The following is a 24,535-nucleotide window of genomic DNA, read 5'->3' on the forward strand; positions in this document are numbered from 1 at the left end:
GATGAGGATGACAAGATTTGACCCCTGAAAACAAATAAGTCACTTATTAGAATCTGATCCTCCCCCACCCCCCATGCAATGTATTGCAAACACGTTTTGTTATCAGTTTGGGGGTGGAGGGGAGGGAGGGAGGCAGAAGAAAAAACTGGCTTACTTAGAACTCACTAATATCTGGTTAGCTGTCAAATCCCCTGTTTAACAGTATTCAGCCAAAGAATGGCTTTGCAAAGTGCTCCAGAAGCTGATGCTATTTGTTAGTACTATTTGGAAAAAAAAAAAAAGTTTTACAGTGACATGGTTTTTTTATAAGCAAACACAGAGCAATTTTCCTCAGCGCAATGCATCAGCAAGTCTATCCAAAAGGGTCTAATCTACTTCTTGCAGGAGTAGCGCAAGAGAAATCAGCAACACGAGCGAGGAAACTGAGTTCCCAGGGATGCTATGAAAATACCTTCTTGTTGACTTCCCCCCGATCGGAGGGCTAATATTAGATGTAATAGGAGAGGGAACAAAGGCGATCAGAACCGCTTGCTTAAGAGTTAGCTCTTATTCGTTGCATTGTTCGGAGTAGTGTTTGAGTAACCAAATGTAACCATCTAGCTTCCTATAAGCAGATCGTCAAAGAAAAAAAAATACGGACACAAGCCAGGAAAAACCAGCCCGTGCCGGGTTAGGATGAGTGAAAACTTTTTTTTAATCCTTGCATAAAGATAATTTATTAAGCCAAAATAGGAGACAGGTTGTCTGTAAACGGGATTAATAGGAGTTCGTGTATAGGATTAGACCATTTTATCCATTTAGAACGGTGTCTCTCCCCCCCTTTTTATTATTATTAAAAAAAATCTTTCCCTATTAGCAGCACTTGGAAACGGCGTTTTCTTAATCGCGTTTGATGCAACTGATGCTCTGAATGAGCTGCCTTGCAATAGAAGGGGACACATTTTCAACCTGTGATTAAAACAGACCTGCCTGCATAGAGAGCCCAGCAGATTCAAATGTTGGTCAGGAGTCACAAATGTTCATTACAAGAGAACCTAACTAGCGCTACTGTATAGCCACTTTGTGAACTCAGGACTGTGGGGGGGGGGGAGGGAGTATGAAAGTGTGAGCTGATGCCATGCTGGCTGGCAGTGTGTGGTCTATTGTAGGGAATGTGCTTTTTCCACTGAACAGAGAGCCCCCCCTTCCTTCCCCCCCCCAGCACTACTGCACCTGCACTGGATCAGGGAGCTGCTGCCATTCACCACATCAACATAGAAGACATCTCTGACAGCACTCATTCATTACATTTCTTCCTGCTTTTCAAACCAACACACACACACACAATGAATATTGCCAATCAGGAGCAGGGGGAAAAATCTTACTTTATATTTGCAACTCATTTGGGATTTCATTCCTCAGAAAACTCACTTCTCAGCCAGTTACAACTTTTTAAGGTAAAGGAATCGCTCGACTAAGCATTAGGCACAACTGCGACACGTTTCTTCTCTCTCCCCGAATGCAGAGATGACAACTCAAGGACGTAAAGTAAATTAAAACTTTTGGGTCAGAGACTCACGCTGCAGAAAGTGAATCGAAAAAGCAGGTGATTTATAGTCCGCCCAAGGGAAAGAGCCACAGATTATTCATAATTCGCAAAGCAAAGCAGCCTGGTTTGAGAGGGGAGGAAAAACCGACCCAAACAGCTGAAAGTGTTCCTAAACATTTCAAACAATTTTGTCACAGTGCAGAATATTCCCATCTATTCCTTTGGCTTTTTCCCCCATACAAGATTTAGGAATGACTGCGAACTATTTAATACTGAACCGTCAATAAAAGTGTAAAGAAGCTTGGGGAGATAATATATAATCTGTCCAGTAAGAAAGTTATGCAAGGTAAAAACTCTCATGCAGAGACTTAAATTTGGGGGTGTGATTTTTATTTCTTAAAAATCCATTTCCCAAGTGCGTTTGGAAGAAAGAAAGAAAAACCATCCGGATTTTAGCGTCGAGGATTTAACTCTATTGAATCTGGGCGTCAACTGATTGCAGTGACTCCAGCGATTAAAAACCGTGATAATTCTGATCATTTCAACCCAATTTAAAATAAAATCAGAAATACTGATTTCAAAGAGCTCGTATATCATAGCTTCACCAACCTTTTGTATACCGATTTCCATTTTTTTTAAAAAAAAAATCCCAGACCATGTTTTATTTTAAACCAAAAGGGATATTTTTCTCCCAACACGTTTTTATCTATCGCTGGCTAATGCAAACACCCATGTGTATTTTTCCACGGTTTGGAAGTAGCATATGCCCTAGCTGAAATTCTTAATAAAAAATAAGTTAATAGGAGCTCTGGCCTACCTTATCGGTCTGGGAAAATCCGATTGGCTTCTTTCAAATTTAATAGGTCTATACTATAAATAATTAAGATACTGTCATTTCAAAAGTCCCTCAACTTAATATTTATGTGTTTCCTGTGAAAATCGAAATCAAGTAAGATGTGTGCCTTTTGATTTACTTTTGATTTGACTAGAGAGTCAGCGCTAAATTTGTCGATGTTCGTGTATTTATACAGACCTTCCAGAAGCCCAAACTCGAATTCCAAGAAGGCAAGATTGCTTTTTAAGCTAAAACTAATAATTTCATAACTGATTCCCATTCAATCTGGCGCCGGTGACGTCACGGGGGGTATTAGCATACTAGGAGGAGATGAAGCCAGTGTGGCTGCCGTTGATAAGGCCCCTCCTGAGGAATTCGCTGCTTGTTTTAATACATTAATTATTTCTCTGTCTTCCGCAAGTTTTGCAATTTGTAAGAGCTTAAAGGAACCATCATTGCAAGAAATGCCAAAAGGACACGTTTAAGAGCTTCGTACGTGGCAAAATGCGCCCAGAACAGCAGCACTGGAGCTGGTGATAGTCCAGGGAAGAGTCTATTTCTTGCTGTACTGGTTGTCTAGCATTGAGCACAGAGGTTTGTTATGCATGTGTTATATCGGGCCTAAACTGACATAGCCTACAATCGATGTGGGGTTTTAAAACCTTACAAAGTCTATTTCAAATTAACACGCTCACGGGGCTGACCCTACAAATCCTGACTCACGTGAGTAGGATTTAGTCCCCCGGCCAGCCCCTCTGGGCTCTATGGGACTCTTCGCCTCAGAAAGAGCCACTCACGTGAGTAAGGGTTTTCAGGATCGGGCCCATACGCTGGAGGCTCTCGTGTGCTTGCGTCTCCCCCTCCAAACAACCCTATCAGCCTTCCATCACCAACACGTGTTAATATGTCGTTTGCTATCCAGTGACGAGTGGGACGCCATTAATCAAGAATTTATGCAAAGGCGCCCACATTATGTCAGGCGAATTAATGAAGTGAAGCTTAAGAAACTGATAAATGTTCGGCCAATCTGATCGGAGAGTCAGCCAGAACATGTGTGTCTCTTTTCAGTACTCACCAGACGGAAAGAGACCAGAGGACCGGGAAAGCCCTGACGGCCAAGCCCTGTTGTTACGTGTGATTTTGAAAAGCACCATTCGGGATCCCAAACTTTGTGGATCTGCGGCCTTGGGATGGGGTGGGAGGTCACCTTCCTTCCTTCAGGGGTCACCAGGGAACGGAAAAAAAACTGCAACGGGTGTTGTGCACGGCTGGGGGAGGAGATAGCGCACCGGGTGGTTAACTCGTTGTCCCGCAGTAATCATGGGACTATGACTGGAATATATATGGAATAACGGTGGAAACCGACTTCACACTTAGTTCAGCAGAATGTAAATTCAAGGATGCTCCGGGCCAGCTCCCAGGCTGTTGCCAGCAGGCACCTGGTGCAGGCATATGGATCCCGGTGCGCAGGGTTTGCCAGGACACGCTCGGAGCATCGGGCACTTGCTTTGGGCTTTGCCTGGAGTCTCTAGCCAGCGGCCCAGCCTAGGCCACTGACGTCAGCTGCAACTGGTCCTACAGACTCTGCCGCTAAACTCATCCCAGCTCCCGCTTTTGAATAATACCCCCCTCCTCGCTGGGAATCACAGACCTACGCGGCCGAATATGGAACACAGAAAAAACACACAAACATAGGGGTTAAGATCTCTCTCTCACACATACACGTTATGCATATACATCATATACGCACATATTAACATGGGTAGGTGGAAAAGGAGATGTCATCAGTATTTAGTTATTAATAGCCGCTCCGGGAAGGATTCATCCCCTAAAATAGGTGGATGAGGGGCTTTCAAACAACCGCCTTTCAAATCGGAAAGAAATATAAATCACTGCAAATCTAAAATGCTGCCCTCGCTTGTACTTTATTTCATTCGAGGAGAGAAACAGGAAGGCTCGAAAGAACGGTAAGAACTCTTCCAACTGCGAGTGATCCTGAAACGCAAACCTCCCGATTGTTTTCCCATTCGCACTTTATTCACTGCAAGATAACTCACTAATATAAAATCCTAACCGTGTCTGTTTAGATATAGCTTACTCGAACGATTATCCCCCAAACGGTGACCACACCTTAAACCTCTCCTCGTTTTAAACATAAAAAGGCTCTAACGATGAAGATTTAAATGTACCTGGGGGGGGGGGGAGGGGAGGACATCTATAGAATATAAGAACGCTTCCCACATAAAATAAATTTGGAAACTGATTACTCTATAGATGTTTCTAAATTGTAATGAAATTTTTTAGCGTTCAATACACACACCCTAAACGCAAGGTATGTTGAAACATACCACAAATCTGCGGTATATTCGGAAAGCACACAGCTAACATTCACTCCGAAAGGTTTTTGCATCGTCTATCCCTTCTCCTTGAAGGGGACAGCACCTGCAAGCGAAAATAATCATCTGGTCTCGTGAATTTAGAGCGAGACTGCGACACATGAAATATACAAGGTGAAATTAATCAGGAATATTCTTCAGTTACAAACCTAACAGTGCGCGACGGATATCAAAAGGAAAGGTGTTAGTATCTTCCGTGGCATTTTGACTCGCTGTACCACAGAGAAATATGCAATTTCTAGCATTTCATTTTTTGTAAAAGGCTGAAAACAATAACTCACTTCTGTGCTGCACCTCCTTGTCAAGTGGACTTGGTTCCTCAAAAGCAAAATATGACCAACTCTTGAAATTCCCCGGGCATCATCAGAAAAGCTGGTTTTAATTACCAAAACTAAAATAGCTGTGGTCCTAACTAGCAGGCGATCAAATCGCAATCAAACTTCAATCTCTGAGCAGTTAGCTATAAACTGTCAGCAATTGAAAAGTAAACCTGGCGCACACAAAGGCTCTGTTTAATTTTCTTGTTGTAATGGCTCTAAATGAGGACCCCATCACTATGCAGTTAAGCGGTATTGCATGTCCCCCTGAGGCGTTGATCAGTCCTTTTTAATGTGAGAAAACTGGCAGCTCGAAACCCGTCAATGGAGCTCCCACAACAAAAGTCCTGAAAAGCTGAATGAATTGGGTTTGTAATTACTGCTTCCCGCTCCCCCCTTGCCGCTTATCTCATTCATTCAACATATATTATTGTCACCTAATCTCAGTTTCAACATTTTTTAGTATCTACTGCTGCGGACATGTTTGTGGCAGACATTAAACCAAATGAAATAAAACAAATAATAAAATCGCCCACAGCAACAAAAACGTTGGAACGAATGTGTCAGGCAAGGCTGGGTCCGCTTTAAAACATTCGCAGGACTAGGATTTCCTGCAGTCCAAATTGCAGCATTTTGAATACATCATTGCAAATCTCCTCTGTGGCTCAGCATGCTCTAGATTTTAATATTTGAGTTAGATCGGGAGGGAAATAAATGAAGTGTATCTAATCATACCTATCGCCATGAGCCTCTTTCTTTCATAATATATAGTGTTTAAATGGCTGAGCTATCTACAGCCTATTCTAAAGACGACTATACAGGTCTTGCACGTTAGACATAAAGAGTTATTAATGTTGTGATGCGATACATTGTGATGATCATACGCAGCCCTTGTTGTCTGACAAGAGCAATGGGCATCTTAAAGAAAAATATGTTTTCTGTCAAGAAATGTCACGGAAAAAGACAGCCGTTTTCCCACTTGGCGGACCTTCCCTATTTGTGTATTTAAATCGCAAGGCATTGCTGATGGGGAAGATTCTCCCGAGGGCTCCTACTGTAAGAATTTGTCGGTTGTAGAAATAAGTACAGCTATTACAACCAAATCTACTAACAGTCTAAATAATTAATTGAACCATTGCTCTTTGACCCTTAGAAAGTCCAGTAGGGACCCGTTTGTAGTAATAATACCCCCGAATGAGCCCTTGTCAAATATTCATTTAGTGGTTAATGTGAGCCATTTCCCCCGGGGACAGTCTGTAATAGCAGCTTCCCAGCCTTGGCAAGAAACTCTGCTAATCTACTTCTCCAGTTCAGGAAAATATTTTAGCACCCCTCCGTTAAAATGTTGTAAAAAGAGAAAGAAAAAATCACCGGGGAAACTATAATCGTATCCTTGGGTTCATTTCTGCTCTGTGTAAGGTTAGTGAAACATTACAATAACACTCTTTGACAGAGCACCAAGTGTGCTTGAAAGAGCACATACAAATTCAGAGGTGAGTGAATACACTGAGAAACTGAGTATCAAAATATGATTGGTAATCAAAGTTAAAAAAATACTGATATTACTACTGCACATTTCAGCCAGAATAAATGATAGCCTAGGGTAATATTTTAGTTGAAACAAATCATGTGATTGTTTAACGTGTTGAACTGGAAATTAGCAATGGTCAATGCCATTCTTCTAAGTAGTAATTTAAAAATAAATCCATCTAGCTTCACATACAAAACGTTTTTTTGGTATACACTTATCTATCTACACGTATATCTACACGTATATATCCAAAATCATTCAAAGAGAGATCAGACTTTTTTTAAAAAATCTTTATATCATATACCAAAAGCTAAGTTTAAGCAATTTGTCAATATAGAAAAAGGTGCTGAATTCACTTAGCATTCATATGTGGCTTAGTGTCTTTTTTTTACTTGCAATACCACGCCATCTGTGTGTATTTAAAAAAAGCACAACATTTCAAACTACCCCCCCCCTCAAATATTTCTGTTAGCACTTCAAAATTTTAGCACTGCCCATATTTTATGGCTGTTAATTGGCTAAGATTCACAGTGCGTTTTTAAATGAATTGCGATATCGATTGGGTTTTTATTCAGAGTTCTCTTTTATTCAGATGTGTAAACGAAAGCGGGGAAATGTACTTGTTACCACGTGAATAATCCCTAGATGCATTACAAATGTTGGGAAACTCTGGGAAATTCTTTTAGTCTTTGCATTGAGTAAGAAGGAGGGGGGTTGGGGGAGGCTTGTAATCTGGAATAATAGCTGTCCCACCAAGTACAGCATGGTGCAAGAAATATAAGAAAAAGGGGCACATAGACGTAAAATACATAAACAGTGATCAAAACTCCATAGCTTCTAGGCTGCAATTTCAGTTTTCATTTGGGCAGGCAGGGAAAGGTGTGGAGGCCAGAATAAATTTAAGATATATCACTACCATATAAAACCCAGTCACCTCGGTAACTCCCTTTTCTGAGCTGAAGTGCAATCCAGCAACCAACACTCAAATACGATACACGTAGATTTAAAAACACCTGACACACAGAGACACAGACACAAATAGAATTATAGCTTGTTCAATGCACTGTCTGCTTAGGTTAGACATAAAGCCCTTTCCTCACAAGGTATAACTCGTTCTTAGAAAAAGAAATGCATCTACTTATGCATCACTGTAGTTTAAAGAATCCCAATTTCTTGGCTCTGTTTGTGTTTTAATCCTTCTTATTCCCGAGGTAGACTTGCGCCTCTCTAAGGGACGCATCTCCAGTGTTATTAGTTAATATTAAACGCGTGAGCTTTAAAAAGCAATGGACATAAGTTTCCACGTGTGCTTCCCAGAACAACATGTCCAGAGCTCCACAGCCCAACTTTACTGCACTTTGCACACGTGAAGTTGTCACCCGATTTTGCTCTACAGATAGATTACCCCACACTGCTGGGGCCAGAGATTTGTATAGCTCAGAAGCATAATCATTGTCAAATGCAATTGCCATTAGAACGGTACAAAGTAAAAATCTACCTCCGAGAGATGGCTTGTGCTCTTCTTTTATTGGGCTGGCGCGAACGCTTCTCTTTGGGGTTTGTTATCATCTGCAGAGATTGTCCGAATTTGGGCTACACCGCGCTGGCAAGTTAAGAAATAGGATTCAAGAAACAGCTGTGATATAGCGTGAAAGTCTCTGGCGTATGAGTTTGTTTGTATTCTTCCTCCCCCCCCCCCAACCCTCCACCACCACACATCAAACACCTATTCTACCCTGGAAAAATAGAGAAATGGAAAGTTGATGAAGCCACAAACAAAGATTCAAAAAAACCCTTGTCAGTGCAACCATCACAAACTCTAGTTGCAGTTTTCATTGCTATTATATTATTATCCTCACACAATTAAAGTAAAATACCCTCCTCCTATATATACTGTATTCCCAAAAGAAGAATGCACGGGTTAGAAAATAAATCAAAAGACCAACGACTCTTTGTTGCCTTTCCAGTCCCTCTAATTATGCTACTACTTTCCATTTAACTTTAAATCTATTACAAGGCTCCTGTTCAGACCCCAGCCCTTTGATGGCAACAAGTGGTCTGAACCAGCAAAGTGCCCAAAGGTCCTTTTGCCCCTTCTTAAAGGGATGACATTTACACATTGTAAGTTGCAACTTCACATGTTTTAAATCCAAAAGGAGCAGTTCAATTGGTCAGACCTAGTTATGTAATGAAAGCTATTTCATTTTACAAATAAAGGTTTATATTTTCATCTGTCTATATTGCTATATTATTTATAATACTAAGTTGACCACAGTGACATCTTAAACTGCACGGATCCTTTAAAAACATTTTGCATTACAAAAATAAATCCAAGACTCAAAGGTAACTTCAGTGTCCATATGTTGAAAATTTATTTATCTCAAACTGTGCATAATGGAATAAAAACTTAAGTTGAATATGTACCTGTTATAAGGATGGTATTAGTTCAAATATATACATGGACTGTCGGCAGACTGATTTCAAATAATACAGAGCCGAATCTTTAAAATACAACTACGGAAAATGAGAAAAAAGAACTTAAAATATCATCACAATAAATTTACAGAAATATTACAAACCATAAGAAAATATTTCAAAACACAGTAATTTCAGGGTTTTTTGTTTTTGTTTTTTGTTTGTTTGTTTTTGAATCTGAACAGGATGAAGTTTGGAAACAAAAAAAGCTATTATAAATTAGCAAACGGTGTGTGAACCTGCATGGCAATTTCTGCTTTTTAACAATAAGTAAAAAACAAAAACAAAAAAAAGTACAATCTAAACTCTTGCCCTTTTATAGCAAGACAATTCAGTGGTTTTGCAAGTACTTATCCTACCCTTTTTGCCTTTTGTACAATTTCTAAAACAATTAAAATATCCAAATTTTGTAAAATAATATCCACTTTTTCTACAGCTGCTATAAATTCAGCTGCAGTTATCACAATGCTCCAAGTAGACTGTTTTTATTTTTATTTTTTGTTTGTTTTTATTAATTGGCAAATCCTCAAGTTTTTTTCTTCTATCTAAACAATGGACATTCTGATTGCCATGTTTATTTTGATAAATACTGTACAAAAGTTGCTTGCAAATATTAAAACATTTTTTCTCGTCGCTTTTTGAGACTAGCTCTAAGTATTATTGGTAAAGACTTCTGCAAACTTTCTGCAAAGTTCCTACCGTTTCACTAGAACTTTTTAAAAGTTTTGTGTAGTTTCTTCCCCTCCAGAGCTATACAAGTTCCTTGTTGGTTTTATGTATGCCCTCCCCAGTTTTCTCTGTACAAAAATAGTCCAAAAAAAAAAAAGAAGAAGTCCAGAATCTCTAATAAAAGTGTTTTGTTTCTTTGTTTTGTTTACCCCCCCCCACCACACTTTTGTCTTACATATGTGATAGAGGAAGTGTGCCATTAATGGCTGTACCAGGAACAGGTGCACTCTGGTAGTGTTGGGACATATGAAGTCTGCTTGGGGCAGCTGGTTCTGGTACTTCAGCACCTGGTAGATACATGCTGATCATGTCCCGGAGATCCCCAGCTTGGCATGGAGCCCTTGAATGGGAAGAAGAAGTGACTACGGGGGGACTCGAGCTGGACTCCGTCTTGACCACCGAGCCCATGGATCCCAGGGCCATCCCCGGGGTCCCTTGCTGGGAGTAAGACATGCTGTAGGTGGGCGATCCGTTCATATAAGTCTGCGAGCTGGTCATGGAGTTGTACTGCAGGGCGCTCACGTCGTAGCGGTGCATGGGCTGCATCTGAGCCGCGTTGTGAGCGTTCAAGCCCGGGTGCTGCGGGTAGCCCAGCTGGTCTTGCATCATCCCATAGCCTCCGTTGGTCCAGCCGTTCATGTGAGCATAACTGTCCATCCTCTGGTTCACCCCAGCTCCCAAGGTGGCCCCAACCCCTACCCCAGTGGTCATAGTATTGGTGCCCGGTGCCAGCAAGCCCCCGGGCAACGTGTACTTATCCTTCTTCATGAGGGTCTTGGTTTTCCTCCGGGGTCGGTATTTATAATCCGGGTGTTCCTTCATATGCAGGGCTCTGAGCCGCTTGGCTTCGTCAATGAAAGGTCTCTTCTCCGCCTCGGATAAAAGTTTCCACTCCGCCCCGAGCCGCTTGCTGATCTCGGAGTTGTGCATTTTGGGGTTCTCTTGGGCCATCTTCCGCCGCTGGCCCCGGGACCACACCATGAAAGCGTTCATGGGTCTCTTGACCCGGTCCGGGCTGTTCTTCTGGTTGTTGGCGGCCGAGTTGGAGTTGCCCGTGCCTCCCCCCGAAGTTTGCTGGGGGGCGGGAGGCTTCAGCTCGGTTTCCATCATGTTGTACATTCAAACGGCTCTTGCCTGGAACAAGCCTTCTGCAGAGAAGCGAGAAGCAGCAGCAGGCACAAAGTCCCAAGCTGGACTTTTTTTTTTTCCCCCCCTAGGGAGGGGTGTGGATGGGGGGAGGGGGACTCCCCAAAAACCCACACTTGGCTCAAGATTAGAGTCTTCCTCTTCCTCTCGGCTGACGGATTAATAATAATAATAATGATGATGATGATTATTACTGGAGCCTGGGTTTAAAAAAAAAAAAACACCACACCAACTTCTTCCTCCTTTCTCCCTTCTCCTTCTTTCTCTTTCTGTCTCTCCACCTCAGTCTTAAAGAGCCAGCAAACTACTTTCCCCCCTTTTGCAAACACACACACTCCCTCTCTCTCTCTCTGCCTTGACAACTCCTGATACTTTTTTGAACAAGTTAATAGACAACCATCCATGTGATGGGGGCTTGTCAGGGAATAAATGCGTTTGCCCTGGCCAATCAGCGCGCGCCGGCTCCTCCACTGAGGACAAGTCTCTACCCCTGGTTTTGCATGAAACGGGGCGGGGGCTCGGAGCCTCCGCCGCCGGGACGGGGCTGGGGCTGGGGCTGGGGGGGGGGGGAGGCGGGTCCACGGGCAGGCGAGGCAGCCACTGGGAAGCCTTTGGATCTCCTCTGACAGCAACAGGTCACGCACGCCTCGGGGAGGAAGTGGGTAAACAGCATTGTTGTTACATTTTAAAAAAACAACAGGGGGGACCCCCCCCCCAAAAAACCCTTGGTGTTGCCTCGGGGCTGAGGGAGAAAAGCAACTGGAGGGAGGCAGCCAGGTACGGGCACAGAGAGCTGGGCCAAGCTCTCCTTCCAGAAATCGGCCAAAGCTCGGTGCATCGTGCCCTGTCCCCCTGGATGCTCTTCCCCCCCCCCGCAATATCAAAGCCCCCACTGCAGTGATTAACACCCGGATCTCTCTAGTCACTCAGCACCCCCGTGGTGGCAAAGGGGGCTGCTCGGCAGCACAGATCAGACCCCTAGCGCTGGGGCAAGGTTGTTTTGGGACTCCTCCATGCCAGTCAGTCCCAGTCCTGAGGAAGGTGGCGAGTCTGATCCCACGTCTGAAGCCCTTTCTTTTGTTTCTCAACGGCAGGGAAGTTGGATCGCGGTTCCTGGGGCCCAGGGTTTGGCTGCATTCTCCCTCTTCCCCCGCCTCCCCCCCCCCCAGGCCCTTCTCCATTCAAACCCTGGAAATCAACACAAGGCGTCCCCACATTCAAATCTCTCAGCCCCTCCCCCGCCCGAAGAAAGGTTATTTAAACAAAGGGGGAAAACCAAGTGAAATAAGTGGTATTTCAACGTATCCGTCAGCTCCCAAATTGCAGGATCATCCAAAGAAGGGAGAGATTGAAAAACAAACAGGACAAGCAAGTCCCCCTTCCCCCGCCCCCGATCTGTACTGGAAGGGGATCGACCCCGCTCGCCCCTTATTCCTCGGGTCTCAAGTACTTTCTGTGACTGTCCCCAGCCTGGCCCAGGTGCTGGGAGGGAGCGTGGAGGTGGGCTGGGTTGCGGGGAAGTGGGTAGGAGAAAGGGGGCCAGGGCAAGGAGTGGGGCCTGCGCCTTGGATTCGGGAGGGTAATTTTAGACTCTCCCCCATTGTCCCGCAGTAAAGATTTCAATAGGTGGGAGCTCAATGCCGGAGAGAGATGGCAGCACGTCCGTTACAAATAGGTAGTTTTGTTTCCCTTGTTGTCACTACACGGCGCCAAACAAAGCCCCAGCTAAGTTTACTTCCACTCTCTTGTTGGGATCTTTGTTGCGAAAATGCACTTGACTACAAAGCAAGGAAGAAAAAAAGAAGAAGAAAAAGCAAAAGCATTTCGGCGCTTAAACGACCAGGGGCTTTCTCCCCACCCCGGTTTCTTCAAATGTAGCGATTTGTATCGACAGGCACGTTCCGTTTGTTCACTCGGGAAAACAGATGATTTTCTTTCCCCGGTCCCTCTGCGCCCTCCCCCCCCCCCCCCCCGCCGCCCCCGCCTCGCCTTTTTTGTACCGGTGCTTGTGTGTAAACGTTCTGAACCCAGGCTGTCCAATCCAGTCGGCTAAATCTAGACCCCGATCGTCAACAGACTTCTCCAGCTTTTTAAATAAAGTTTGTTTCAATTAAAAGCACTGGGGAGAGGAGGGCTGAGGGCAGGAAGGGAAAAGGGGGGCAATCTCCCCCATGGTAGGAATTTTATTTTACTCTTTAGAGAGACCCACATATTGTAAAATCTTCTATTTTTAAACTGTTCATCGGATTAAACCAAAGAATGACTTGGAAACACACACACACACACACACACACACACATACACACACACACGCGGAGATGAGATATATTGAGAGGCTGCCCCGTACTTTCTGAGCTGGGGGTTTCAGGTATGGGGCTGCTGCGCCCCCTACTGGTAGATTTACCTCCCGGAGAATATCCCTCAGTTTACTTTTAAAATGAAAGGTTTTGAAATAGTAAAGGGAAAGAAAAGAAGAAGAAGAAGAAAAAAAAAAACAACCCCGGAACCAAATAATTATATGTAATCTAAATAATAAATAAAACCCAACAGCATGAACGCATCTTTTTATGGATTATGCAAATATAACCTATCAGAGCTAACGTGTTTAATTCGAAAACGTACATCTAGCCCATAGAGTGACAGGTTAAACCATAGAAAAATAGGTGCAAATTATGAGAGTCAAGATATAAACGAATTCTGATTCTCCAGACACTACCGAGGGCACACCAACTATTTACTTTGTTATTGTTTATGCTTTGGTCTGCACTTGATAACATTATTCCAAAAAATCTTATGGATAATTAAGTTTGAAAAAAAGAGGGTGGGGGTGGGTGGTAGTGGTGTTTGTTTATCGTAATAAATTGATCACTGATGGTTGGTGTTATGCAAGCCAGTCTTATTTTTATTCTCGGCTGTAGTTATAGAGACAGAATCCGTTGTAATTTTGTGTGTGAGAGATCCTCAGCGGAGGCAAAGCAAGGAGTGATTTTACACATAACTAGATGCATATATTTGTGCCTGAACTCTATAATAACACAGTGAAGAGGTTAAAGTGGCTGGCTTGACTCTTTCTTAATTGCATTTATCATATAAATAAGGTATGGAAATACCTAACAATTGTGTTATCATGAGTATTTACAGCTTTATTTTAATTAACGGTGTTTTAATTATCAATGCAATAAACTGTCTCTGGCATATATACATAATAATGTGCTATAGAAAATAAGATAAAAGCGATCGCTCTTTCAGAAAATTTCCCCAGTTTCCTATATATATCTATGTGTGTGTGTGTGTGTGTGTGTGTGTGTGTGTGTGTGTGTATGTCCATATATCGGGTTACTGGCTATTCCTTTAAACAATATAAAAACCATGAAATCGGAGTATCTCAATCTTAATTTATTAACAAGAATAACACTCTGTTGAAGAATATAGACATTTTAAAAGGGAGGCCTGGAGAAGGCTGGTTTAATCTGAATGGATTTTAAAATCGTTGCCTTTGGTATAATTTATGGAAATGAAAAGTGCTTACGTTAAACAAATAGTCTGCAAATGTTCTCAGCGATGGATTGTAAAGCAGTCATGCTTATTCCTAGGTTATGAGTCTATTAACAAGAAAATTGATGTTAACTACTTGGATTTTTATTTGTTTACTGTTCTGACACAGGCTCTACCCACCAATTTCTTATAAAAGCCCTGAAGATACAACCTATCGTGTTAACTGTAAAAGAAATAATACCTACATATTATATTTGTACTGACCCCACTAGTAACAAATCTAAAGCAAACTATTAAGCAGTCTTGTGGAGATTGAAGATTGCAGCCCCATTTTTTGTCCTTAGCTGCAAATAGAGGTTTAACTTGCAGTAATTAGGTGAGAACTAGCCAAGCATCTTACTATTATGATGCTTGTTAAAAACGCTTCTTTTCTGCATCTGCATTTGAGTGTGTTCCCCTCCAGTCTTAATCTTCTTATGGAAATGAAGGCGAACGGCAGGGAACCTGCAGAGACTTAGAGAATGTCCTTGTTAACTGGAATTTCTCAGCATTGCTAATTAGCAGAGTTTGACGACCACCAGTATTGGGGAAAGCTCTGTTTAGCCACTCACAAACCCTTCCGAGGAAGAGCAGACTAATTTTATTTTGTAATTAAAATCTGAAAAGGGCCCTATTTGACAGTTAGGGCTATGAGAGTTTTATCTTCCTGTGAAATAATTACTGCCTTGATAACTCAATTTTCTGCAAAATGTCAACTGTGAGCTCCAAAAGTTTTAATTTCATTACGTTAAAAAAAAATCTGAAGACGAAAATGTACAGAAAGATTTTTTCCCCCACCCTCCTTCCAATTCTGGAACCAGTTAACTAGACAGGAGAAGCTAAAGTTAGCCAATGGAAGTTTTACCACGTTCAATATAACCCAATCTCCAGTGACTTTAAAATACCACATGGCAAGTGGTTGTAGTGCTGATGAATAAAAGGTGGGGCGGGGGGGTACCCTAAAATATTTCCCCCCCAGAGGAAAGTCTCCCAAATAAGAACACCAAGGAAGGTTCAGGCCAATACCGATGTAGCTATTAGCGAAGCTTTGTTCACTTACGTCCATTAATAAGGATGGGGGTGGGGGATCATTATCCTGTACGGAAGATATTACGAGTTAAGGCGATTAACCATTTTCTTTAAATACCGCGATCATGAAATCTTAAAAATCTTATGATATATTATAAGGAAAACAGACCATTGTTTGTGCATTCCGTGAAGCAACTGATTATATATATATAAAAAAACCAATTAACAAAGCGTCTAATATTTTGTTTACCTTTCTAAGTTTTCAAGGAGGGGAACCCTCACAACCTTAATCACAATCTCTGAGCAATGAAAGGCACCGGAATAAACTTCAAAACTTGCGTTAGACATGACCTACTTTAGGGTGACGCACCAACACCCCTCTCTCCAGTCTGAGTCCTGTTTTCTAAGAGACTACAAAACCCACCCCATTTTCAAAATTCTACCCCTAGCCCCGTGGGTAGCTTTTTTGTTTCTGGAGGGAATGAGGATGCGTGGACGGTGAATTATTGGGGGGGGGGGGAAGGGGGACACGCTGGAGCAAGCGTAATCCACCCTGCTTACATTTTAGATTTTTTTTTTATTTAAAACTGTTTAATCTGCTTTTTGTTCCTATCTGTCCAGCAAGCAGCCCGATTGTATTGCTCAGAAGTGGTATTATATGTGCAAACGAACAAGGGTGTGGGGTGTGTGGGTGGGGGAAGGGGGGTGGATGACAAATACTGCATCCAAACCCAATTTCACCCAATAATTTCATTCAAGGACTCTAAGGACCCTTGAAAGCTGCGGAATGCAGAGCAAGCTCCACATTCCTCCCTTGTCCCCTCTTTCATCCTAATTCTCCCTAATGAAATCTAAAAAAGAGCACACGTGCGGCCGAGAGGAAAAACTAACTATATTGAAAGTGTTCACTCCTGCGAGCATGCCAGTTGCGACAGCACAAGAATTCGTGATATACAGAGCGATCAGCTTGCCTGTGCTGGGAGCCTGGGACTAGAAAGCGATTTAATTTAAATCCACTACCAGAGGTTCCAGTCGCCTCGTCTGCCACTGGAATTTATTTCACCGCAATGCAAGTTGCCCATTACAAACAAACAAACAAACAAACAAACAAACAAACAAACAAACAAACAAACAAACAAACAAAAATCCTACAAGATTCTGATTTGATGTTACACTTGCGTTGCAAACAAACAAGCAAAGCCTTTGAAATTTAAAAAGACCCCTTCAGCCAGATTTCTCCCTTCCTCTAGTGGAATAAGAAACAAAATAAAAAATCCCAAAGCCTGGGTATAATTTAAAATAGAAAAAATACAAGATCAAGACACAAGCTTTCTCTCTCTCTCTCACACACACACCTGTGAGAATAATTTTCAAAGGCATCTAAATAAATATCCTATCGTTTGACCAGACACTCCTATGCAATTTATCTTAACTAGCCAACAGCTTTTTAAAAATCCTTCAGATTTTGCCCACTCACCTGGGAGATAATATTTCCTACCCCCTCTTTCACTAGAAGATAATAATTTTGATCCCATATTTATTTATTCATTCCATAATCCTATTAATACAACAGCAATCCAGCACCAGTGTTTAGCGTAAATTCATAGGTAATTGCACAATATAAATGAGTAAAAGCATAGTTAAGTGTAGGCCCTTTACTGTATATATAGACCCTTTTAATAGGATCCTTTTTGGCAGTCTATTTAGAGTTATCTTTCCTTCCTAGTTTTATAAGAACAAATGAGTTTTCTTTTCCCATTGTAACTGAATGAACTCATGTATATTAAACACAAAACCCTCTCCTGAAGAACGTTAACTGCTTGATTTAAACCCACAAAAACAGGAGCATTCAGAATGAAAGGTTTCCAATTCCTCTTTAACTCTCCCAGTATTGCAGAAGATGGACGATGGAGTAAATTCTCAGAAAATCTCAACAACTGCACATGGATGTGTTCAATCCAAATATATTGTCCATTGCTTAAATTTGGGTTTGAGATTTATTTTATTTTCGACTCTTTCCCCAGTTTTAAGGAAAATGCTTTTAAACAGTATCTGTCATTAGGACCACGCATGGCATCAAAATCAAATGAGGTCTCCTTTGGACCCAGTACAGTTTTGATGGAATTTTTATGGTTCTTCCATTGAAATCATGAGTCCCAAAGAAGCTCATACAATTTCAGTGGAAATGTTTGCGGTACAGACTGAGGAACTTCAAGGTTGCTTTTCTCCTCAGTGCACCCAACACACCTTGGGAGCCTGGAGCATGGTTTGAAAAAGTACCTGGTTAAAAAACAAACAAACTTCCAACAATTCACAGATCACTAACACAATCATCCATAATGCAACCAAGATGGTGCCTTTTATCTCACTGCGTTCTTAATAGTCCTGAATTTGGGGATCATTGACAGGACAGACGATAATGCCTCCTTCAGAACTTTTCAGTCCCCCTTTTCTTTTTGCGAATACAGACTAACACGGCTGCTACTCTGAAACCTGTCTTTCAGAACTGTTATGATCTAGTATGACAATCTCTACATCTAGTGCATGGGTTTATTGACACCATAAGCTCATTGTGTCACGTTATCCTTGTGATTTCAGAACTCTCCAGCGACCGACTAGCGATGGATTTTAATTCACATTATAGACTAGCTGTCTTTTATGTAAACTCATATTTAAGGAGTATTTAATCTGCAGAGCATATAGACTGTGGACGTTTCCCATTTATAAAGTGCCTTCCATTCAAGGATCTCAAAGAGCTTTACAAATATTAACTAAGCCTAAGAACCGTATGAGGTAGCATTTCAAAGGATGGTACAGAGAGATGAGAAGTAATTTGAACAAGGTCGCCAAGCTGAGGGTAGAATCCAGAAGTCCAGACACTCTCCGTCTCTTGCTCTAACCATTCATCCCTTTACCTTCCTTGTTTGATGAAAACAAAGTCTATAAAAGTGAGGGCCCTTGATCCAGAGCGAGGCCACAACTACCATTATATATATTAACAGATGTAAAAGCGAATTATTTTTGCCAAACAAAATTATCTGGACATAGAGCTTCTCTGATTTCTGTAACTAGAGCTGTCTGATTTAAATAAACAAAAGTCCCAGTGAGCCACAATACTTGTGTGTCGATTTTAAGAGCTTAGCACCTTGAGTCAAGATGTCTTTCAGGCTTATAAGGGTGCCCTAATTCCCACTGAAGTTAATGGGGGTTTTGCAGTGAACACACACAGACTGTATAGTGAAGGGTGTTCCACCTGGAGCGACATACACTGTCCGAGGTCTGTGGGTGATACCGATGAGACTTCCCAGATATGGTCCAAATTGGCAAGGATGAGTGCTCTGTGCATGGTTCTCACATAGGGCTCTGATATTCTATTTGTACGAGAACAGCAAAACAGTTCCTTGTTATTGAGGGAGGATGCTGAAAGTGAGCTTTAGTGCCTGGTCCTTGGGAATTTCTTGCCGTGCCACAGGAAGGGGGCTGAGGGAGAAGGGTTCCAAGGAAAAGTAAGAAAAAACAACCTTGGAAATTGGCATTTACAGTTGGTTTTAGATTGTGTTCTTACATTATGTTTTCAGAAACACTGGAAATCAGGATCCCTTCCTAACTCCAAAGGAAAAGAAATATTTTATCTATAACACCAAGAGGAGACTAATAAATAGAGATTATATGCAGAGCAACATTATTCCCAAAGCGTTTTGCAAATGTAGGGTCCAATCCTAACTCAATGGAACTACTCGCATGAGTAAGGCTGTATCAGACCCTTCAACTGATACAGACTATGTCTAGGAAAATCAACCTCTAAAAACTAAATTTGGTTAAAGCAATGACTCCTGAGCTGTGACTTTATAAATCAAAATTTTACTGAAAGAGAGGGGGCAGTTTATGGCTCAGCTATAAACCCCCTTACAATAGTTCTTTGTAAGGGGAACACTAACAGCGCCTCTCATTGAACTGAGTTAATCATTCACTTTTCAGTGAGAGCTACTAAAATTTTTGCAAACTGTCTCCTGATGTTAAACATTTAGGTATAAACTGATCTGATTTTTTTTTCATTTCCTGTAATAATGGTCATTGACATATAATATCTCTGTTTATAGCCAGCTTGATAGCTCTTGACAGATCTATATACCTATATCTATAACTTTGCTTTAATTTCAAAGTTACACATTCAATGCATACTAACTAAGAAAACAGTTCACAGGAAAAATGAGATTTCCGCTATACCATGCCTTTGCTATTGTTTATAGAAAATACACTGTCTTTATTTTAGCCACTCTTACTAGAAAACTGCTTTATTAGGCTTTCAACCAGAGAGTAAACTGAAAAAAAAATGGAGAAAGCATATTCAGTATAATAAACATTCACTTTTTGGGGAGATGCTATTCATATACAATATCTAAAGTGAAAAGCTTATTAGGAGACCAACTAATGTAAGAATCATAAAATATTAAAACTGCTGCCTTATAACTTTGCTCCAAGCTGCCAACTGGTGACACAAAATAATCACAATTTAGCAGAAATAATTTGGTTTCAATTCGTGTTTCTTCTCAAATGCAGTACAAAAAAACCTGCATTGGGGTTTTGCACTGCACCTTGCAACTACAATAGTTCAATGAGTTACACTGAGCTACACAGAGTCCTATATCAGCCAAAAAGTTGGAAGATAATGTAGCACTTTCCATAGATTTTGGTTAATCTTTTTAAATCATTGAGGATTTTTAATTTGACAAATCAAAAGCAAAAAATCATGCCTCAAATGATAGAGTTAAACTAACACTTCTTCCTCAAATGTATACAGAGTGATTTTGTGTGTGTGTGTGTGGGGGGGGGGGTATCCTGCCGGTTTTAAAACATGGTCTTTTAGGATATATTTTCCAAGTAAAACTGAAGTGTTAAATTCTAAATAAAAAATATCTGCCAATTTTGGCTTCTAAAATATCTTGAGATGAAAAAGATTGCAAAAGCATGTGCCTACAAAAGGTTTGAATTTTATGATATAATTAGAACTATTGGATAGCAAAATCATTACATAATTATTCATTTGTTTAAAATACTAGCAAAGGGATTTGTGTTTTAATGATGATCTGGTATCCTAATATAGAGTATCAGTTAGGGTATGTAGCGTTATTGCAACTGCACAGACGCTCAGGTTGTCAATATCTAAGTCTGAGTTAAAACAACATGCAGGAACTAGAAGTGCTAAAACCAGCGTTTACAAATACATAGGGAAACGTCTTTGTTTAATTTCTAGTTATTAATTGTTAATTATTATTATTGTTTATGAGAATATAAACACAAAGAGTAGGCAATCTCCCTTTAGCGATTTCTGGTTTCGGTTATTTGTTCATCTTGAATTTTTATTGATTTTCCATGTACCTTTTTAAAAAAAGAATCCAACACTTTTTTCGGACAGTTCTCTAACCTTGACTTACATCTCTTTCACATCATCTCATTTTAATTGCCAGTGTATTTTACCTTTGTAAAGTTATTTATTATTTTTTTTTTTAGGGAAAGAAGAGCCATATAAACCCAGATAACAAGGTTCTTGCTGTTCCCATAACTGGCACTGCGAAGCTCCCACCGTGTCCAATAGGGGGCGCTGAGATAACCTGCTCAGCGCCGCCTCACATCTGAGCCCCGCACCAGCTCCAGAAGAAGGGGGGACAGCTTGGAAGCTTAGCAGGGTCGAGTACAGATCTTTAGTCTTCATGGATAAAAAGAGATTAAAGGCTAAATTCTTTTTTGGTATCAATTTTAACCAACTACGAAAATGTAGAGCTTTTATCCTTTGATGTTTCCTAGAAAGAAACTGTTATATCAGTTGAGAAATTACATCGTTTCAGAGCCGACACACGGAGTGGTAAAATAATTTAATTAAAAAGTAATAATATGAAGACCTGATCTTCTTTAGAGGCACTTAAAAGCTGACACAAGCAGCCTCCCCTTCCCTTCTCCCCACTGTTTCAAATGTTTTCTGAATTGCCATTACATCTGATTATTTTAAAAAATCAAATAACTCTTGATGGCTCTTATTCATGGTTAGTAAGTTTGGGGGGGTTTCTTCTTCTTCTCTCCCCCCCCCCCCGTCTTTGCTTTATATTATTCCTACATTTCCTACAAATGTACTCTAAAGGGGCAAGGTATCATGGCAAAACCAAATCATTTAAAAATAATAAATTTACATCCATTTATGGTACCAAGCCTAAAAAAAATTGTGACTGGTTCCCCACTACAAAAACTCTTCACCTGTATTTAAATAGCATGTTTTTAATTACAGCAGTTGGGGATGTATGAGGCTGAAATGAAATTAGCAGTCATTACCAGTCCTTTAACTCTGTGGTGCTTTTGATCAGCACTAAATTAGCTTTCCAGTCCTAACAAAGGCTCTATAGCAAGCACTGTGCTGTAAATAAGACAGCTCGACCTGCCCTCAACACCTTTTCTCTTGTCAATCACAGCTCTATCATTCAGCTCAAGATTAACCTTTATCTATCCAATTCTTTAAAAAAAAATAAAAAATAAGAATCGCACAACTTTGCTAACAGCACCCAAAAAGAGCTTCTCGCGAAATGGTATCATAATTAGCTAAAATGTCAAAATCTGCCAATTCCAAATCATTTTTATGTATATAAGGATGAAGTAGAAGATTCAAGTAGTTACATTTATTTCTCTATCACTTCCTCTGAATGGCCACCCCTCATGTAGTGATCTGCTCAAGGAGAATCCCCGTTTCTTTCCTGCCTTCCAATAATTATTTTGGAGCGCTTGTTTTGGAGGACCGGTGATGGGGAGAAATCTTAGGCTTTTCGTAAAGGCGTTACTCTGCTGAAAATAATCAGTTTGCATTTTGGGAAGGCTGCAAATCAGCAAGGGGGGAAAACAGCTGCCTTCCTGGTAGGAGTCAGGTAGAGGCAAATCTTCACGTTACCATTAGGGGGCGCGAGAGAGCAGGTCCTAGCCTTATACAGCTGGCAGCTTGCCAACGAAGCTAGCCGCTTCATCATGCTATACTTGTATATTCTCAGGTAATTTCCCCCACCCATGCCCGTGTATTCCCTCCAGCACACACAACACCCCTGTCATGTAAGTGTCCCCAAACAGGAGCTATTTCCCGGAAACCAAATTAACAGGGCATCAAATGAAACAGCAAGATCTCGAAACCGGTTCCTTCCAGGTAAATGTACATTCTACAGTTTTGATCAAGTTCTAGCCCAGACTTCCTCTCTCCGTATCCTGCAAAGGGGTCACGCCAAATCAAACAGCGTCGTTTTAAACATCCAATAGGTGGAAAGCTGACTATCACCTCTCTTTGCTCAAAGCTGAATAGGTCACAGAGCCATTTGCGCCACATAGGGAGGAGAGGGGGGAAGCTTTTGCCAGGCAACTAGTCCTGCCTAGCATTCAGGATGCGGCAAACTAATGCACAATTAATTTCACTTGAGCAAAACTCAGACGTCCACATGCCATTCCCAACATATAAGGTTTCATCCTCAGATTTGCCAGTTACACGATTGGTAAATGGAGGGTCATTTCCAGATTTTTAAAGGTCTCAGGGCAGAGGGGAGGGGAACCATGAATATCAAAGTTCTGTTGCAGCTACTTACATGTCCATGCCAGATCAGGGTGTTGTCTAATAAGCAGTTTGATTGGCAGGATACAGCGAAAGTCCGCGTGGACTCTTGAGTTTTATTCAGCCCCGGGGGTTTGATCACTTTTCACCGGACACAGGCAGTTGAAGGAAGCTTTCACGTCCCCTTCTCTTTTCTTATCCTTCTCCATCCAGGACAGAGAATGAATCCATTTCGGTTTTTCTTCCCCCGGCTCTCCTTCCGTTTGCCTACACATCCTCCAAATCCTAGCCCTAGCTTTTAACTGCAGTCCCTGGAACAAGGGGGGGAAAAATCGTTTATGGTTTAAAAAATCCAAATGGCTGATTTGTGTGTGTGTGTGTGTGCATTATAAGAAAGCACCCACAACAACAAAAAAGTCACTTCTCTGTCCTCCATCGTGAAGCCGAATAATAATAATAATAATAATAATAAAAAAGCTTTATATTTTTGCAGTGGGTATTCAAAGATAATTTGATGCCATTGTTTCTGCTACAGATGGTTCTTTTTAATACAATAACACTGCTCTTTGTGCGTACTACACACAATAAAAATCGAAAGCGTTCTCCTGAATAACCATTTTGTTCTCGCTTGTATAGGGCCAACAAAAGCTACCGTGAGGTAATGGGTTCTGTTTATTGAAGCCATAGAATAGGGGTTTGATAAAGATTTTTTTATATAGGAGGGGAAAAAATAAAGCCCTCGCAAGGTCGAACTGATCTCTTCATGTTTTTATTATTATTAACGTTTTCACCAGTAGATTTACTTCAATTGCAGCTGCAGGGCTTTTCCCCTTGAGTACTAATCAGCTCAAACATCTGTTTATTTTCATTTGGGGAGATCTGCAGTTGTATCCATAGCTAAACATCTAGAGTTTACGAGAGAGTGGGGCAAAACAGCACACAGGCGAAAGCCTGGCAAATGAGTGACGGATAAATGCTCAAATAAATTTGTTAGTCTCTAAGGTGCCACAAGTCCTCCTTTTCTTTTTTGCGAATACAGACTAACACGGCTGCTACTCTGAAACCAGGCTAAGGAGAACCTATATCTAATCTTATCTATCTGTCTATCTCTCTCTGTGTGTGTGTGTTGGTTTTCAATCTGCTGTCCACACACACAAAGGCATAAACTGATCCTAACGGACATCAGGATTAGCATAAAGTATTTTCAATCATGTTAATAGGCAGGCATGTATCTATACCCACGCACAAGCATGGTACAGATCCCCCACAAGTCTGATTACAACATGACGCATTCCCCACCAAAGTTCCTACCTCCTCTTTAATTGTTTCTGTAAATAAGGATATTTAACTAGTCCTTTCTCCGGTGCCTTAGGTTTATCCCGAAGTGTATCTCAACCACCAGAAATGGAAAGTTAAAATGGATCTAGGATGCTCTGGGATCG

At 41.2% G+C, this 24,535-nt stretch overlaps 1 protein-coding gene across 9 annotated transcripts in view; it reads right to left on the reverse strand.

Moving 5' to 3' along the window:
• The window catches only part of SOX2 (SRY-box transcription factor 2), a 114,228-nt gene that overhangs the window by 20,585 nt on the left and 69,108 nt on the right, over positions 1–24,535 (reverse strand). For 3 of the 9 annotated variants that reach the window (XR_006274178.1, XR_006274176.1, XR_006274175.1), the window contains exon 3: positions 23,128–23,404. The exons of 1 other annotated variant lie outside the window; for it this stretch is intronic. Coding sequence is in view for 2 of the 8 variants with exons in the window: in XM_043492202.1 (XP_043348137.1) it covers positions 9,983–10,930 (948 nt within the window). In the remaining 6 variants the exon portion in view is untranslated. Of the gene's footprint in view, positions 1–5,040; positions 6,354–8,955; positions 11,109–23,127; positions 23,726–24,535 lie in introns of those variants that run through there. 5 more of the 9 variants (XM_043492202.1, XM_038417048.2, XR_006274177.1 and 2 more) reach the window with 5 other exon arrangements.

This window comes from Dermochelys coriacea, chromosome 9 (genome assembly GCF_009764565.3).
Source record: "Dermochelys coriacea isolate rDerCor1 chromosome 9, rDerCor1.pri.v4, whole genome shotgun sequence".
NCBI lineage: Eukaryota > Metazoa > Chordata > Testudines > Dermochelyidae > Dermochelys > Dermochelys coriacea.